Source organism: Mesitornis unicolor, unplaced genomic scaffold (genome assembly GCF_000695765.1).
Source record: "Mesitornis unicolor isolate BGI_N332 unplaced genomic scaffold, ASM69576v1 scaffold10265, whole genome shotgun sequence".
NCBI classification, from domain to species: Eukaryota; Metazoa; Chordata; class Aves; order Mesitornithiformes; family Mesitornithidae; genus Mesitornis; species Mesitornis unicolor.
This window is the reverse complement of record NW_010186160.1, coordinates 1-18,677: the sequence shown is the minus strand read 5'-3', so window position 1 is coordinate 18,677 and position 18,677 is coordinate 1. Positions and strand designations below refer to the sequence as shown.

Below are 18,677 nucleotides of genomic sequence, written 5' to 3'. Positions count from 1 at the left end.
ACACAAAGCCCAACTCCTCTGGGAAATACTCGAGAAGCAAAAAAATTGCCTTCTTTTTTTTTCCATGGTGCTGTTTTGTATTTGATTTGAAGGGAAAAAACCACGACTAGCTACTTATGTATGTTAAAGATCAGGATTTCTGCTGTGAATGGGAAGCTGATGGAATTGACTGTGTTGAGTGAGGGTCCCTGGATCGCTATGGGCGACGTGTGAGCCTGCTGTGCTGGATCCTAAACATCCATGTGAGGAGGGAGGTTTGCTAATGGTCGTGTAGCAAAATCCACATAAAGATTGTTTTGCTAGCACTTGAGAAGTGACAGGTGAGAAAAAGGACTTTGTGATAGCTGAGATTGGAAAGGCAAGCGGCTGAATGCAAAGTGATATGCGTGGTGCTGCTTGCTACCCCTGCGGACACGAAGGACTGGAACGCAGGTGTGTATCCTATGCAGTGCATATATAAGGCTTAAGAGAGGATATGGAATGGGGACAGAGGGATTAATCTTCATTTTTTAAAAAAAAAAACACAAACAAAATAACCTCCTCGCCCCCCCATGCAGGTGTGCTTGTCCTGCAGCTCTTCAGTGGAAAGAGATTTTATTTCTCTGTTAAAATATCTGCTTCATCTTCATAGAGCAGAAACCTGCTGGGAGCTTCCTTTGGAGAAGTCATCATTCTCGCTTGCCACCTTCTCTTGCAAAGGCAGGAGCGGTTTCCCTGGGGGTGATCCCCATGACTTGTCTCATCTCTGCTCTCCAGCTCTAGCTGAATGTATTCTTCGTTGCTTTCCAAAACCACTTTCAGTCCATGAAACTTTTTAAAAGCCATTTTCAGTGCTGCCGTGGCCTTGAAAGCTACCTCTTCTATGTATCTATCTGTACAGAGATGACATGACTGGCAAAGTTCTAGTGTTTATTTTAATATTAACTTTTGGATGTATTTGTAAAATCTTTATTGTAAAAAAATCTGATTTATTGTTACAGTAAATGGCAGTTGATTCTATGTGGTGGTGTTACTTTGAAGAGCTCTGTTCTCACGTTGCCTAATGGCCGTGATGCCAAGTTTGATGCCGTTCTTGCCCCTAGACACTCAAAAGTCAGAGAGCAGCAGCTTGGCAGGGCTGCTGCTGGAGCACCAGTCATTTTAAGGGCTGTTTCCAGTCAAGTTGTTACCCTACAGCTGTGGGATAAGTCTGTTCTGCTCAAATAAAGCTTATATTGGCAATTTGCATCACAAATCCAGGAAGCTGGACCAGCTTCAGCACATGATGCCTGCTGTAGCTCACATCTACTCTTGATACACTCTAGGGTCAGGCAGCTGAGACAGATCAGGGCAAGTACTTCCTCCCCGTTCAAGTGCACCCAGCTTCACAGCTTGGAGTCATCGGTAAAGCTCTTTGCTCTGTTGTTTTTCTGCTCCAGTGTAGAGCTGTAGCAGCCTGCTCGCGCCCCTCGTCAGCAGGACTCCCCTGTGTTATGTGCAATAACCTGTAGCAGAGGCCTGGATCAGAAAGCTGTAGTGAGTGACATTAGTCATTACTGGTGGATTAATTTCCTAAAGCTAATTACTGCTGAGGAGCACAGGTGAATGAGCTCAGGTTTCTGACAACAGCACTGGGTGTTTCTTTTCACCATGGTTGGGCACTTCTTTGCTTCTTGTTCACTTGGCCCCCTTTTCCCTCTGGAGACCCCTATGAATCTGCACAGAGCTTTTAGTAACTTGAGCCCGAGAGCAGCCCAGCAGCAGGGAAACCTCCCCGGCCAGCAGCCATAGTGCACCAGGAGCCAAAGGCTGCCTACTCCGAGTCTGCCACTCTCAAGAACTAAGCATAACTCCCACATTGCAGGCAGGTAGATGTGACACTTAACCCTTTGGTTCTACTCAAAGGTGGGGTCAGTTAAACAGCCTCCCTTCTTACATCTGAAATGTCTATTTTAACATAACAAACTCCTGTTTGTAAACCACCTGGTTAAAGAAAACACAAGGACACATCACAGCAATCCTGTGGTTCAAGGATTTTCCACAAGGTACCTTTAATGTGTTTGCATTGGCAGCAAGCAGGCAGTGCTCAGTTTGGCACCAGGAGTTAGAAGTGCAGCACTAGACGTGAGACACCAAGTCATCCTAACCAACATTTTATCCATATGAATAGAGAAAGTGAACTGAAACATAGTACTATGAGCATATACAAAATCAAGTTATTCATGTTCTATCACACTTTCAGCTTGCAGTATTAGAAAAAGAAACTGAAGACGGTTACTAACCAAGAATACATTTTCATTGCCAACTGGCAGGAGTTTAAAAACCACAAGAAACCCCCACACCAAAGGGTTTGTTTCACAAAGGTCAGCTCCCCCCCCCATGATAAAACTGCTGTACAGAAAGCACCCTCTGCCTTTTTGTCAAAATAATATGAAGCCAAAAGAATTTTCCTGTCCTAGAAAGTCACAGCTATGTTATGTTCAGAAACTCCATTCCGCTCTAACAAAGGCGTTGCATACTAAGTGACAATATTGCAGCAGAGGCAAAAGCTCAGAAGCCATGTCCAGTGGCAAATTGGTTCTCCCACAACTCTTTACAAACTCCAAGGTTGTCTCTTTGCTTCAATAACCACTGACCTGCCATTTTTACATCAACAGACAAAATACTCTGCTGAGTATATAAAAACTGTTATAAAAAGGCAATTGTAAAAGAGGAGGTATTGGCAGGCATGTCAGCTTTTTAATAAAAAAAATAGCCATTATATCTATTTAAATAAGGCTTCTTGTTACAGATTGTTCCAGTTACTGAAGGAAAACAAGGCCTGATGAAAAATAAAACAAAAATGGTCCCCCCATGAACCTTACACTTCCTGCCCCAAGAACACATCCTACAAGAACAGTCATTTAATGTGCAAAGTGACCAAACAAACACCAGGGGAAACTCCTGAAATGATATGCCCTGTCTAGTTTATCTTGCATTATCTTCAAAAAAAATCTTAACAAAAAAACCCCTAAAACAAAGTTCTAAAATACACAAAAAACCCTTCATCTTGATATTCTTTCCAAAACAAATATGTACAGCACGTTAATATGCAATATGCAAAAGCTCTGTGTTGCTGTTGGCAACATCTATGCCCTCCCCAACCCTATTCACATGTGTACCTCTACTAACACACAATTACATCACTAAGCCTGTTAGTTTGAAAGGGGAATTTAATTCACTTAAAACTTGTAAATTTTTGTGTAGGGGCTCCACTTGTTTGCTTCTGGATTGTAGACTTCAACAGTGTTCAAGAATTCATTGCCATCAAATCCCCCAACTGCATAAATGCTGTTGGCCACCGTGGTGATGCCGGCGTTGCTCCTGGGAGTCGTCATGCTGCCCATCATCTTCCACTCGTTCTTGGCAGGGTCGTACATCTCCATGCAGCTCACTGCGTGGGAGCCGTCAAAGCCTCCGCCCACAAAGAGTTTTCCTAGCAAAAGGAAACAAAGTAAACACTTCACTGCTAAGCACCAGCATTGTCACCTACCACAGCCTCCTTTCCGGGAAGGAAAACTAAGCCCAAAAGAAGGAAATTCAGGTTTTTTGTCATAAGCCTTTGCCTTATTCAAGGTCTGAAGTGATGGTATTGGGCCTGCTCTTGATTGTTAGAGCTGACTGGAAATTAGAGTAAGCGCAGAATCCAAATTCAAACAAATGCAGTTGTGGAAGCTGCATGTTTTGCAAAGAGGTGGGGGCGAATGCCCCAAAACAAGGGGTTTTTTTGTTTCTCTGGTTCCAGTTTTTAATTAAGTTGGAGGCCTAGCCAGGTTCTTACTGTACTGTTTCCTCCCTGAGAAGGAACACCGCTTTGTATTCTATTTGCATCGTAGCTTAACGTGAAAAATTCATCAAGCACAAGAGGCTGCTGAAGCCTGTGGAAGCCCTACCGTCACGAACAGCCACTCCGGCTCCTCGGCGAGCCACATTCATGGGTGCAATCAGGGTCCAAGTGTTGTTCTCAGGATTGTAACGCTCCACGCTATTCAGGCAGTTCCATGATTCTGCTCCTCCGATGATGTATAAATACCCCCCCAGCTCACAAACTGCAGACTGGTGCCTCCCTACAATCAAACACCAGCAGTTACAGCCCAGCACAGAGGCCATGCCCTAACAGCATGCCACAACAGCTGAGATTTAAACAGGGTTTTTTCTTTGGTTTGGTTTTAAACCTGCAGTTTTTCAACTGCCCTTTTTCTCCTCCTTCTGTCCCAAACTACACAACACACTTACGGATATTAAGGGGAGCACAGCTTGTCCAAGATTTTGTGATGGGATCAAACACATCGCAGTTCTTAAGTCCCTTTTGGCCATAAGGATCTGAACCACCAACTATGTACAATTTTCCATTCAGGGCACATACTCCTGTTCATATAGGATACAATAATAAGTAAGCTAATAAATGAATAAATTTAAAAATCCCCCAACAGTTGATCAACTGCAGATGTGTTACCTGCATTGCAGCGATTGGTTCTCAGCTCCGGAACAGGAGTCCAGTCATCTATTTCTGGCTCATACATTTCTCCACAGCTCAAGTCATCTGAGTGACCATTTGACCCCCCCACAACATAGAGCTGACCCTAAATGGAAAAAATAAATACCTGCTTCACATATAAGTACACAAAAAATTCCAATTATTAGCACTTTAGTAACTGTGTAGCTACAATTAAGCAACTTCTGTTGCCAGTTTGTAAAGTTTGCCCTATTTGTGCCCCTACATTGACATAATGTCACCCTCCCTCCGCTCCCCACCCACCACTCACCATTAAAACAGCCATCTGGAACCGAGCTCGTGGCGTTCTCATCGGCGCAATGAAAGTCCACGTGTCCTTTTGCGGATCATAGCATTCCACTGTGCGCAAACACTCCTCTCTGTTATAGCCACCTAAAGGCAAAAGGTGAGAGGGTATCAGCTTTCCAAAGACCAAGTGACGCTGCAGAATGCTGACTCTAATATAGCATTTAGAGTTAAGAAGCCACTGTCATCCCCCACCACTCCTAACTGAGCAACAATTAAGCTGTTTAAAGAACCCTCATGATTTCCTTTACCTGCAGCTATTAGCTTCCCATTAAGCTCAGCTGTGCCCAGTCCAGACCGAGCGTACTGCATTGGAGACATGGGCTTCTCTATGATATCATTCGGTTGAAGCTCAAAGCTCAGACTCTTCAGCAGTCGTGGCGTGCTGGTGGGAGAGCTCTGAGGGCTGTTACGGCCGTGCAGGAATATCACGCACAGGACACCATCCAGAACAGCGAGACACAGATAGGTGTTACCTAGTGGCAGAAGAAAAAGAGAGAACACCAGTAGAATAAAATTTTAGGGGAATGCCAACTTGGGTCTTCTGAATGGGCTTCTCCCCTTAGAAGTGTGAAAACTTTATTTTTGCTGATTACTGGTTCCAAGTGTTAGCCTAGTTACTGAAAAGACAAGTTTTAGATTATTAATACACTGCTTAAAGGATACAAGATAGTGATCCAAAGACATGAGGAGAGTGTCTCCTCAAACACACACAGAGCAAATAGCTCTGTTAATTAATCAGGCACTGCCAGTCTTCTTGGGACCTTCTGGGTAAGTTACACACACCATGGGATTAGGGATACCCCTGTCGATAAGGAATCGAGAGGTAAGTGATCCCAATTTGGCCCCAGTTGTGTAAGAAATATCCCACAAATTACTGGGCCATTTCCTTGACTTGAATCATCAGTAAGAAAAAGCACTTCTGCATTTCTTAGAGATGTTGAAGGAAATCCCCAGGGAGTGGGAGGCAGTAAGTACACAATACCAGACATCTTTTAGACAAACCATGCCCCAGTTACTCACTTGAAGTTTTCTCTGAAGCAATGATTTTCCACTCGTGTTTAGGACTCTGAACAGCAGCATTTGGAGAAAGACTTCCAGAGGAGCTGCTACTAATCTGCTTGTGATCATTCTCACGTGGTGGCTTCTTCTGCAAAATCAAAAGGCAGCTACAGAAACCTAGCCAGAGACTACATCTCCTTCTACCTTTGCTTCTCTAAGCTAATAGGTAACTATTCAAAGAGAACACTTCATCTACCACCTCTGCAAAGCATCATTTATAGCACACTGAAATTTTCAATAGAACATCTGGCCTACTCAGCAACAGTGGCTAAAAACAACGCTACATCCTACTGTGGTACCCCCATTGCATCTTGTGACTGCACCTTTATAGTGCTGGTGTCTGACGAGAAATCAGTTTAAACTCCTAGATGGGAGTATGCCTTACATTTGAAAATCGTGCTGCTAGCACAAGACCTACATCCATTTGGAGAGAATTTATCTGCAAACAAGCAGCCTTGCTCGCAAGCTCTGCTTCTGGAACTGGAGTTAGTTATATAATGCTACTTGGAAGTGAATTAACTATTCTCTTCATTCCCTGAAGACAAATTAATTTCACCTCAGTTCCTCTCTGTGCTCAGATTAGCTGTTTCTTGGATTTTACTCCCTTGATACTTCCCACTAACAGGAGATTTCTGCTTTCTTTTCTTCTTCAATTAAATTTATACTGTAGCTTACATTATTTTTCCTCAATTAAAAAAACCCTGAAATTTCACATTTCAGATTACCCTGCACGGTTGGGTTATGCAGGCTTTTTCCGATTCGTTAGAACTGAACACAGAAAGTGAACATTCTGTCTGTTCTGTTTAGCAGCAGTACCAACTCTGCCATTCTTGCACAGTTCCCTGGAGTCTGATCTCAATGGGAACTATCATAAAGCTTCTGAAATCTATCATCTAACGCACTGATAACGTTACACCACAGAGTTGGATTGCTATACTCTGCTCAATGAAAGCCAATTAATTTGTGGATAGCATTTGTGTTATTTCTGAACTTTCATCCAATTAAGGGCTTATTCTCTTAGCCTTAAATTACCTCGACAGTCTCAGAAATTAGAAATTTTTGTAATTCAAAAACTTAAACATTACAGTTTTTCCAAGACTGTCATCTATGTGTTTTCCGGTGTTAAATCTCTCAGCTGTTTAGAATTTCTAAAGTCGGCAACTCTTATTATCAGAAAGGATTCTCACAAAGTTGAGAACTCTTGGCCTTATTTCTAAAAATGAACTTTCTGAATGTTCTCTTCTCAGCCTTAAGTATTACGAAGAGTAGTATCCAGATGTGGTAAAGTCTGTGAAGGCTTACTAAAAACAAATAAGAAACTGGAAAATTAGCTGGCTTTTCATTTTCTTCTCTTTTCACTTTTAAAATGACAAACATTAGCTGGAAATTTCAAGAAGTACACTTTCTGATAAGCACATTACACTGAGTTAAAATGTTACAAAATATTTGCTTATAACTCAGTGAATTTAAACAACCGTAATTTGGACAAAGCAACTGATAATTTACATCTATTAGCCCTTGTTCATTCTGCTTCCTAAAGAGCCTCCAGTGTGCTAAGTTTTTCAGGAGCTGAGAATTACTGTACCTGAAAAATTAAAAATTACCATCTCAAAAAGGACAGAACTGATTTGTACACAGTCAAAGCATCATCTGTCTCTAGATCAGTCGTTACATATTGCTGCTTCTTTAAAATCTCTTACACATTACTCTTGCAACTGAATAGAAGAAATGGATGCTGGCAGCTGAAGGATTAGAACTTCTGTCTGGAATCTTTTTCTGTGCCAAAATTTAGTAGATGCGTAAGCCATTCTCCACTGCAAGCCGAGCAGTCTGTGATTCTTTACAGTCTCTCTCGAATCCCTACAAAGCCACAGCTGACTCACTACAGCTGTCTGCTTTTCTACCTCTTCTTTCTTCTAACACCCTAAGGTTTATTTTGAAGCCAAACCTAAAGCACTGTGTTTTGCAAAGGCTTAGTCAGCCTGCTGAAAAACCTGAAGCGGAGACTAAATCGCCTCCAGCAGTTGCGAGAAAGATACTTTCTCACCATGTATTTCTCCGTTAAAGCCACTGCTGCTTTCTGTGCTGCAGTACACATGACTTCAGGTGTGCTGTAAACTGCTCCGGTCCAGCTGGAGTTACCTGAGACTGTCTGCAATTTGTACCTGCACAAACTGAATGTGGTCATCATCACTGCCATACACCTCAGCCTGTCCATCTAGCAGATTTCCATCAAGCAGCTTGTGATCAGCTGAGTAGTACAGCGTTTGAACCTGCAAAAACAACAACAGAATACCCATGTGGCTACTGTCTCCATTGCTACTTAGCTACAGGCAGATTACAAAAGGCAGTCGCCAGCATACTTCTCGTCAGCTCATCTCAATCTAGCAGAATGACAAAACTAAAAGGAAGCAGATGTCATGGTGGCAATCTTCCAACATTGGAGGAAGGCTCCTTACTTCCTCAGCTTGAGAGAAATCTTCGTTTTCCGAGGACTTCTACTGTTTTTCCAGCAGAGAAACATTAGACAAGCAAAAGGCACATTAATTTGCAGAATTACACAAATTCACAGTCTCATGCAAGCATTTTCGTTATCCCCGCAAAAAAGTTTTCTGCTTTGAAAGATACACATATTTATCTCAATCAGAAATAGTTAAGAGAAGGCAACAGTGGACTCTTAAGAGGAAGGTATGGGGATGAGGGAAGACAACACAAATCTAAGTTCTGGAGGAAACTGTTGTCCACAACTAAACATCAGATGCAACTGTTTCAATGAAATGCATCTGAATTTCAACATGATCAAAGATTTTAAAAGTTCTTCCAAAAGGAAATACACACTTGAGAATATACGACAGTATCAACATGTACTTTTGCCTATACAAGCGTTGCTGAAGATCTAACGTGCTTGTGATAACAAACTGGGAAATCTTTGATGTTTCATGGGTTTTTGTAAAGTCCATTTTCTTCAGCCAATTAAAAATTTAGATTCCCCACTCATTTTTCCATTTAAAAACTGCCCAGGCTACATCTAGTATTAGTATTCATGAGTAAAGCCATTTAACAACACACAACTTTAAAGAATGCATCCTGTAAAGAAGTAAGTAAACACCATTAAATCATCATCATCATCGTTCTCTGCCCACAGCGGATTTTCTTAGGAGAACTGGGGCAGGACTGCTGCTTCTGTACGTGTCAATACACTTGAGGTTTCTTCTTGGTTCTTCAGCCTTGGTATCCTAGTTTTGTTAATAAACCTATGGGGAGATAAATCAACGGGGAGGAACAACCATTAGAAGCTTTTACCTACTTTGCATTTACAAGCAAAACCTGCAAAGGAAAACATCAAGAATCTACGGCAAGTTTCAGTACCACCTCCCCAATTCTAAAGCGAGATACACGCCACTTTGAGGTTACTATACAGCACGTGTAGAGCAAAAAAGGAAAGAGCAGAAGACCAGACTGAACAGTTCATTCAGCTCACCTGAACACCCCCCCAGTTTCTCAGCTTAGGGGTACCTACAGTAAAATTTAAATTCTTTAGGGTCATAGTTAAAAAAGTGGAAAAAAAAAGAAAAAGGGATCATCCTTCAGATTGACTTTTTATTTTTAATAAAAGAGGTTTAATCCCATTTTCTCAAAGACTAACCTCTTCCATTAGATCTTCCAGGCTGTCTCCGTTCTCCCAGATGCTCCGCTGTACCCAGTTGATTACCTTTGTGTACAATTTGCCGTTGCTGGGTAGGCCAACATTGTCTTCCAGCATTACTTCAAGCTTGAATTAGAAAAGAAAAGGATGATTTACTCTGTAGGTCTCACCCTTGAATTTGCAGCATACTGTACTTCATGTAGCAAGCATCACTCTCACTTTACCACAGAGCTAGAAACCACCACCTACGAGGAGTTTTCAAGCCTATGCCACTGAAAGTAGAAAGCATACATAAGCACAACTGCAGTTATCTTTTGTGCTTAGAAAGGATGACAGTATTTACTGCCTACAGCTAAGGTTCGCAGTAATATTCATATTACACAGATCCATAATTTTCACACCAGTCAGTACACCAAGTTTTCCCACGCCCAAAGAAGGAAGCCATAATAGTTGCTCCTTGGGTTGTTTTTTAGAAATCACATAACAGGAGCCTACAAACTTAAGCTAACCTTTAATCGTGGAAGTTTGAGAAATTCTTCCTGTTCTGAAATTTGTAAAAGGTGTTCCTGAATGTAGCCATCGATCTTGTTCAACAAACGCGAGTCTCCCATACAGCTTGCAAAGTTTCGGTAAGAGATGCAGCTCTGAACATCCATCTTGGAGAGCAAATAGTCACCACAAACCTTAAGAAAAAAGGCTGCATCTTAGTTTACACATAGACAAGATTTTTATACGTTTAAACTATCCATGCCAACATAGAGCAACAGCTGTTTTCTAACTGTAGAAGAGTGACTGTCTGTTGTCATTCCCCTCACCTGTGTTAGAGCTGTAAACAAAATGCTGCCTTTCACAGGAATATGCATACATTAAAAGTCACACACATTCTAAAGCTACTCACATATGCACTGACCCCATGCTTTCCTATTGAACGCCTTGTCAAAACTGCTGATCCGCAGTCAAGTGAAGATAAGAATCCCAATTCCCTTGCCAAAGCTATCCCCATTTATGTTGAAAGTTTCCAAAGTCAAGCACTACCAAGCTCATGTTCAGGACTGCATGGATTCTTCTTTTTTCCACATATCTCTGCCACAGATCGACAGGTTTAATTGTGCCCCACAATGCAATCAAGCCCACCACTGCTTCCATGAACCTGAAGGTAAGGAACCAGCTGTGATTCAAAAGCCATTTCATTTATAGGGGTGTACAAACACAAAACTTAACTTCAGAGAACTCTTCAGCACAAAGTTAGCACAAGAGGAGCAATTCACAGTGATGCCACTCAAATCAATGCAATGCTAATGAACATCTAAAGAAACTCATCCAACTGAACACTTTTTCCACAGAACCATCATTTTTTTTCTCTCATTAACACCAGAAAGCATATTGCTGTCAGCCTGTGAAAGCAGAATGGACTTTTTGAAGAGCCGAGAACTGTACCTGCTTAACTCTCTCCATCTTCAACTTCTTTGCTGCAGAGTATACATCTTTCACCAGTTCTTTATCGGCTTTTAACCTATTAAAGAAATTTCTTTATTATTTTTGTTTTTTAAATTAAAGTCTAGTTTCTCTAGTTTCTCTGAAAACTACTTACTGAGCTGTATAAGCATAATTCAACAGAACTTCAACAGCTTCTGGATTGAGGTCATCGAATTTAACATGGGAAATTCCATGAGAATCACTGTCACTATTGAAGATTTCAAACAGGTAGGGACTGCAGCAAGCTAGCACAGCTCGGTGCGCCAGCATCTCATGTCCGCATACCTTTATTTGAAACACAAATAGGAAATCCACATGCTAGTAAAAGGTTGCTTAAAGTATGTTTGTTTTATAATAGTATAAAGGCCTTCCCAAGTGAACATCACGGTTCAAATCAATTTGTCAAGTCAATAAAGTCTCCAATTTACGTCAACTGAAAAAAAAAAATATTACTGTTGCTTCTCTCAAAGTATCTCTCTTTTTTTTTTTTTAAGTATGCATTTTTCAAAAAAATCAGATTCTAAAATCTCATGCCTCACTATTAAGGAGACACATAACATTATATAGTGTAATTAAAAACCCACTGCATTCAACCATCATACTCGGACAGAAAAAAGGTACCTGGAGACGGACATCGCAGAACTGACCACTTTTACGTAAGGCATTTAGTTTGGCAACAGATGACTCGATGAAGTTTTCATCTTCAAACATCAAATATCCATTAGGAATCATTTTGGTGCTGGTGTGGCTGAAAACAGAATGGATAAAGTTTACAGATACAACATTTTACTTCATTATAGAAGTACTATTAAAACATTGTTTGCAAACAAGCATTCATGTGGAATTAAAAAAAAAAAGCACCTAAAAAATGCCTAGAAGAGCACTGCTGCTGCCGAGTCCATGCAGACAACAATCCTTTGGATTGACTCGATTAGTGATTTTTAGAGAGCAAGGCCACAACTTTTAATTTATCCCCATCACTTCAGTAGGCACAAACTCCAAAACTACGCGCTGAACCTGATCTAGTGCTGTGGGAGCAAGCTGGAAACCACTGGATTACACAAGAAGCTTCATTCCCCTCTACAGACCGGATGTGGTAGATGGATCACAATTTTCTGCTCACTGCATGAAATCTGCCATACTGGTCAGCTTCCTTTTGTTGCACAGACTCAAAAACCAGCTACATTGAAAAACAAGAACTGAGAATTTAACATAACTAGTGAAGTAGAAAAGCTACAGAAATAATTTTTGTTTAATTTTATGAGTAATAATTTAATATTTTAGAGTAGCTGTAAGTCACAAAAGAACATTAGCACCAAGGAAACAGACAACATTTAATAAATTCCTAACAACTAGCAGGAAGTAGTTTAAGTCATCACAAAGCTAAAACAACTTCCCCTGAAGACCTTACTCATGTACAAACATACCATCTCAAGTAAATTGGACCAAGACTGCAAAAATAACTTCAAGAAACTAACTTGTGAATTTGGAAGCTATTTGATAGATAATTTAATTAATTTTTTAAATTTTTTCTTTTTAGTTAAGCACTTTTAGGAGAAGTTCACTTTCCAAACAGGTAGCTAATCAAGAACACTAAAATATGACCCTGAGGTGACTTAATGAATTTGAAATAATAAATTTAAAAAAAAAAGCAATAATCAAACTTTTAAGTTTGAGCTGCTACCATATGCAAAAGTACACTTTCCTCAACAATTTTAGAGGAAAAAACAGAAAAAGCAGATTGCAAAAATCAGTAATAAAAATAGCTATTCACATCCCCTCTGAATAATTCTAGTGTTAATCTGTTTATTTTAAACTCACTCACTACTGAAAGCATTTGACCCTAAACTGGCAACAGTAATCTTTCTTACAAAGATCATGATCCATTTGTATCCACTTCCATTTGTTGTGTTTTATTAAAATAGGACAAAAGTTTTGAAGTCACAGAATTTCAGCAAAAGTAATAACGAATAGACTCAGCTAACAGTATCCACTTACCTAGCAAATATATTACTTTAAATTTTGAACTGGGAGATCTTCAAATTATCCAGTGGTATCACCGAGTTAAACCAGAGCACTTAAGCTTCCGTATCTTCTGACAGGGAAGATGTCTCTTGAAATGCAAAAGCAGACCTGTCTTCACAGCTGCAATACGGATTCCAAAACTATCAGGCTTGAAGATGATGTAACAAAGTCCTTAAGAGCTATAGACATGAATTTCTTCTGTGATAATCATGCATCATAATCTGCAAAAAAGTAGAAGTTATCAAGTAATGACAATGTATTTCAGATGAAACTTTAACAGTGTTTTAAAAGTACCAGCTCCTGACTGAAGCAAACAAGTTTTCCTTCACAAAAACAGTCCATACTGACATCAATACACTTGTCAAGCCTAACAAGAGGTCAACCACATCAATTTTTATACTCACGGAGACAAGAAAGTGGCTAAATTAGTGCTTAGAGAAAAAGTCAGAACCGCTGAATCCCACTTTTAGACAATTCCTTACCAATTCTACCCTTCAGCATTTCCTCTATCTAGATCATTATTGCTTGCTTACACAAGTAGATAACTCTTAAGTAACACAACAAAAATGACCAAATTTTAAAAAAGAAACCAACACACATGCCTCCTACCTTTTGCTTTTCCTGTACTCACCTACTTATAGCCTTCTTCTACTGAATGCCTAAAATGGACTGAAGATAGATTAAGGACACGTCTGAAATGACTGGGCATGTCTCCAGTGCTTCAAAAAGAACTATGAAGTCAGAAATGGCTATTTTGATGAGTTTCTTAGACAAAAAGTCTCTCTGCTACCCTGTGAACCAAATCTGTCAAGTTCTGGTCAAGTTGTGCACTGGTAGTGCAGACTGGAGTAGCCTTGCTGGGATTCTGCATGCGGGTGGGCTGTTTATGCTGGGCTTTTTCGGGAGGGGAGAAGAGGAGGAGGAGCAGCAAGGGGGAGGGAACGTGCACCAAACACCCACTCTGGAACTTTCCATGACCCTGATGCCACCTCAGGAAAACATCAATCACTTCATCCACTTGAGTTCCCCACTCTGGTTCCAAACCTATATTTATATCTACAGATTAAATGCCACACTGTGAACCTGGTTTCCTAAAAATAGGTGCAGCTCATTTCTGCTTGTCAAAAATTCAAAGTCACCTATGTTGTAGGAAAGAACTGTACCTCCCTCCGTCCCAAAGCCCACGAGCAGCTCCTGCCCGATTCTCCAGAGCAGCAGGGGGCATTATCCCACCACCTTTCAGCTCCACAGGAAAACCACTTCCATCCCTGGCCGCTTCCCGCAACCCTGAACACAGAATCTTTCAGCCAGCAGATAACCAGGTAGAAGGAGTTAATTAACTTTGGTTACTCAAACAGACACAAACACATAGATATAAAGAAGGAAACAACTGCTCCAGGGTAGACGTGGTGTGTGTCTGTCTGTAATACAGCCACTCTCATGCAGGGAGGGCTATGGGACCAGTATCCAGGAAACAGAACTTTCTGCAACGTAATGTTCGCATACTTTGCTAGGAAAAAATCTCCATGGAATAAAGGTATATTCTTTTCATAATCCTACAGGCAACTTAAGAAACTGAAACCAAGCTCTATTTACCAAATACTATTTAACTAAGCATTTGAAAGTCAACATTTCTGCTATTGTTGGTACAACTGGTATAACCTTTTCAGTTTCTAAAGGAAACAAAACCTTTCACTTAGAAACAGAAGTAAAAGTCTGATATCCACACTTTCCCCAAAGATTCATCTCAACTGAAGCACTCCAGTTCAAAGATGCAGAGGTATTACTGCAACACAAGTGTTGCAATGAATTAGCTTAGAGAGAAAGTTGCACAAGAGCATTACCACCTGACTTTATCACTTCACATTTTAAATCTTCCATTTCTGCTGTACGAATGATCTAGACATGACGGCCAGACTTACCCAGCCAAATGCAAACTTACAGCTGGCATCTAAAAAACGCAAGCCAAGGGAGAGGAGCTCTTGGCTCCAGGAGTTGCACTGGGTGGCTGGTACAGCCTCAGACCATTTGGTGTGAAGGTTTGGACCAACCCAGTCACCGCTTGCTTGGTTCTGGGCAGAACACAACACACCACACATCAGGTTATCCACCTTGCTCACACTGGGTTTAAACCAGGTTTTTCTTGCCTGACAGATCTCTCAGAGAAGTTTTGTTGTTACCAGAGCAGAGGGCCGTAATTACCACAGCAAATTAAATCTACACTGCCACCACAGTTCAGACAAACAGGCTACTGGTCCACTCGCACATCACGTCATGCATTTCCCCGTTCAATATTCACTGGGATTGCTGTTAATTATCAGTCCTGAGGCTTTGGGGAGATTTTGAGTTACACAATAACTATTCAAACAATTTCAACTAAATTCTAGAACCATCCTTGCTCAGTTTACATCTCGGCATGTTTTGTCATGCTCTGCCATAATGGAGGAACTTTATTTCAAGTGCGGTGTTTTAATTTTGCCTGATGTACTTCCTTAAGGCTTTCAAGACCTAAAAAGGAAATCCAAAATAATTCTGGAATAAAATGAAGAATTGTCTTTTAAAGTCCTCCTTCGTGCATGAGGTCAAACCCACACATTTTGGATTTATGCACCTAATAGTATTGCCTAATCTGAATGCCTTAATTATCGCCACAAAGTTTCAATACTGCTGTGTGTGAACCATGGCTAATATTACTACTCAAAATGGCCTTAAATAGTGCATATTCCTTACTTTCTGCATTCTTTTTGGTTTGGTATACTACCGCTAGAACAAAGCCAAACAATCAACCAAAATTCAATGAAAAGCCAAGAGTGCTGCATGTTCTGCATTAAAGGTTATAATCAGGTAATGCAAATAAATTCCCTTCTGAAATTATTTTTTAAAAACTATTGTCATTACCTTCCTCCTTCCTGCTCCTTATACTTCCTTCTAGCTCACCACTTCAAGAATTGTCAGTGGCTTCTTTTATCATTTTCCAGCCTTTTGAATTTTTTTTTAAACCAAGTGTGATGCTCACAGATCACTGTCAGCCAGGTAAAGTATGAAGTCTGATGCCTCCAAAGTGATTATTTTTATCTTGCAAATGCAAATACTACTGAAATATGATTAGCTCAGTTACAAGAGCAAATAAATGTCATAATTAATACACTTTACATTGTTAATTCTGTTTACAGTTTAGTATCTTCATCCTGGGTTTTTTTAAAGTTTTTCATTGCAGAAAGCATTCCAACATTCAAAAAACCTACTGCTGATGGTTACTGTTGAATTTTTCTGAGATCTAAAACCCGTTATCTAGGACTCTCCACTGCAGAGCCACTTTCAGGGGATGTACAAGCCATGGTCTCAGGCGAGGTACCAAGAAGTCACGTTGCCCATCACCTAACAACACAGGCAGTATTTTTTTCTCTCCCACCTGAGAGCTCTCATCTTTAGCACAGTTCACTGGTACTTTTCACATGCAGTATTTCATTTAAAAAGTAAACAAAGCCCTTGTTTTGTGCAAATTCTGCAAACTTTTTTGTCAGATTAAGGTGTTACCTCTTCAAATCACAAGTAAAACACTAATTTGAGGGACACACTTTTTTATCTTTTGATTAAAAGTCAGTATTTATTGATATAATGATAGACACGTGATTGACACTTGATCTAGTCAAACAAAAACGGAATTTAACACCACAGTTGGTGCTTTTTAGTTACTCTGGGCTTTCCACAGCATAGTTGAGAAGAAATGTAGGTCACACCTACAACTGCTCATAGTCCATTACTTGTACCAGGAGATAAGATCAAATGTCTTAAAAAATCTTCTTTCATAAATTAGCATTTTTTTAAATGGTAAAAACACACCATCTTCTCATGTCTGAGTTTGTATGTGGGCAAAACATCATGGACCAAGACACGTATCAACATACGTCACACCACTAATCAGGCTCAATTTCTTTATACCAGTGATTTAAAATAAGATTCATAGAATTGATATCTATTTTGTTCTGCATATTTACTTTTCAGTTGTTTTCCACTGAAGATGGAGTCGCATTGACAACTATGACTTGTAAACAGAATTGTACTATTTCACTGCAAATCAACCTCAGCTGTGCTTCTCCCTCTGCAACAGCAAGGAGAGAGGGAAAGAATATTTGTTCTCACCAGCTAAGAACTGAAGGGGAACGAAAAAATACTATGGACATTTTCCAAAATCTTTTACATGCAGTCCAAGAAAATGTAATACTTGGAGCGTCCTCTATAGAGAGCAAGCAGAGTGAGCTCTTTCAAGCACACCTTTATGCATGTAGACTTAAAAAAAAAATATGAGAAGCAGGTGTGATCCTTGAATGTTACTGGTATTTCAACTACAGCTCTCAGCTGTAACATACCAACTGCCCATGCAACACTACTTCCAAGGCTATCCCCCACACTTTGATGTATCCCCTTTCATTGTGTCTTCTTTACGACTCCTCTCCATACTGGTTCCGAAAGCTCTTTCCTTTTCCCCTCTCATGGTTTCTTTTTTCTACTAATCTATACGTCACACAATTATTCAAGACATTTGTTACACAACCAGAAAAGTGATGGGGTTTTTTGTTTGTCTGTATGTCCTTGTTGTCTCCCACCTCCCAGTGAAGGCAGTTTTTGCCTTTCTTACCATCTTCTCTGCTCCTTAAGAGCTCAGGTTGAAGAGAATAAAATCAGACCTACTTACAGCTGCAAACGACTGTTTCCTAACTGGAAAGTATTCCCTGACTGTTGCATCCTGTGCTCCAGGAGTCAAGCTTGTGGCTACAAAATCCGCTTTCTAAAATTAGAATCTGACCATCAAAGCACCATATCCTGCTTGGTTTCTTATTTTGTAGATCCCTGACAGAAGTGAATAAATGCAATGTCGACACACACATCCATCATCAGAAAAAAAAATAATCCTCCCCTTCACAAACCACGACAAATAAGGAGTGAGATGATACTGGATTTCCACTAGTCTATCACTGCTCCATCTTGCTATCCTCCTTAGGAAATAACTTGGATGCCTCTGGTCTCACTTTGTCAACATTTTTCCACCCTGCGTAAAACCGTAACCAATTTTACGGGACTTCTGGGAGTAACAGGGAAGCTGTTGAGGGAAAGCTATTTTTCAGCTTGAAGCACCTCTGAAAAATCCTGAAAAGCTGCTGGAAATTTGTGCATTCAGGCAGAAATACTGCACTTCTCCCCTCTCTTCTCCAGAAAACCCTCTGGTCACTCATACTCATCACCTTTCTTCAGAAGCACTAACGCAGACTGACAGCCACACTTTTCACTGTATTATCCCGTTTCCTACAGCTGGTACAGATGGCAGTGAGGGTCATGACACTGGCAGCCAGCTGTCAGCACATCTTCTTCAGCCCGAAACGGCTATTTTCTTCACTCCAAGTCCAGGATTTTTGCCATTCTCTTTAGCCCATGCTTACTTACGGAGGGTTTAAGAAAGAAGCCGCTACACGATTGCGGCGTGGCTCTTGGCAAGGTGCGCAGGCACCGCCTGACCTTGGGACAACACTCACCCGTGTGGGCAACCACTGGTTTTCGGGGCTGGGGGCTACACAACGGCCCTAGTTTTCCGATTAAACGACGACAACGCCATTCCCAGCGGCCAATGGTGCCGGTGTGGGGACACGGCAC

The 18,677-nt window shown here is 40.7% G+C and overlaps 1 protein-coding gene across 1 annotated transcript; it reads right to left on the bottom strand.

Annotated features, from left to right (window-relative positions):
* Window positions 1-2,826: 2,826 nt before the first annotated feature.
* On the bottom strand, window positions 2,827-11,735 carry IVNS1ABP (influenza virus NS1A binding protein). The gene is made up of 13 exons (XM_010185062.1): window positions 11,625-11,735; window positions 11,119-11,288; window positions 10,965-11,040; window positions 10,037-10,210; window positions 9,528-9,653; window positions 8,047-8,154; window positions 5,843-5,969; window positions 5,071-5,295; window positions 4,785-4,906; window positions 4,475-4,601; window positions 4,255-4,386; window positions 3,912-4,085; window positions 2,827-3,454 (listed from the first exon to the last, which is right to left on the bottom strand). Exons 1-13 carry the CDS (start codon window positions 11,733-11,735, stop codon window positions 3,201-3,203), a joined length of 1,926 nt encoding a protein of 641 aa, XP_010183364.1. The 3' UTR covers window positions 2,827-3,200.
* Between the last annotated feature and the right edge of the window lie 6,942 nt (window positions 11,736-18,677).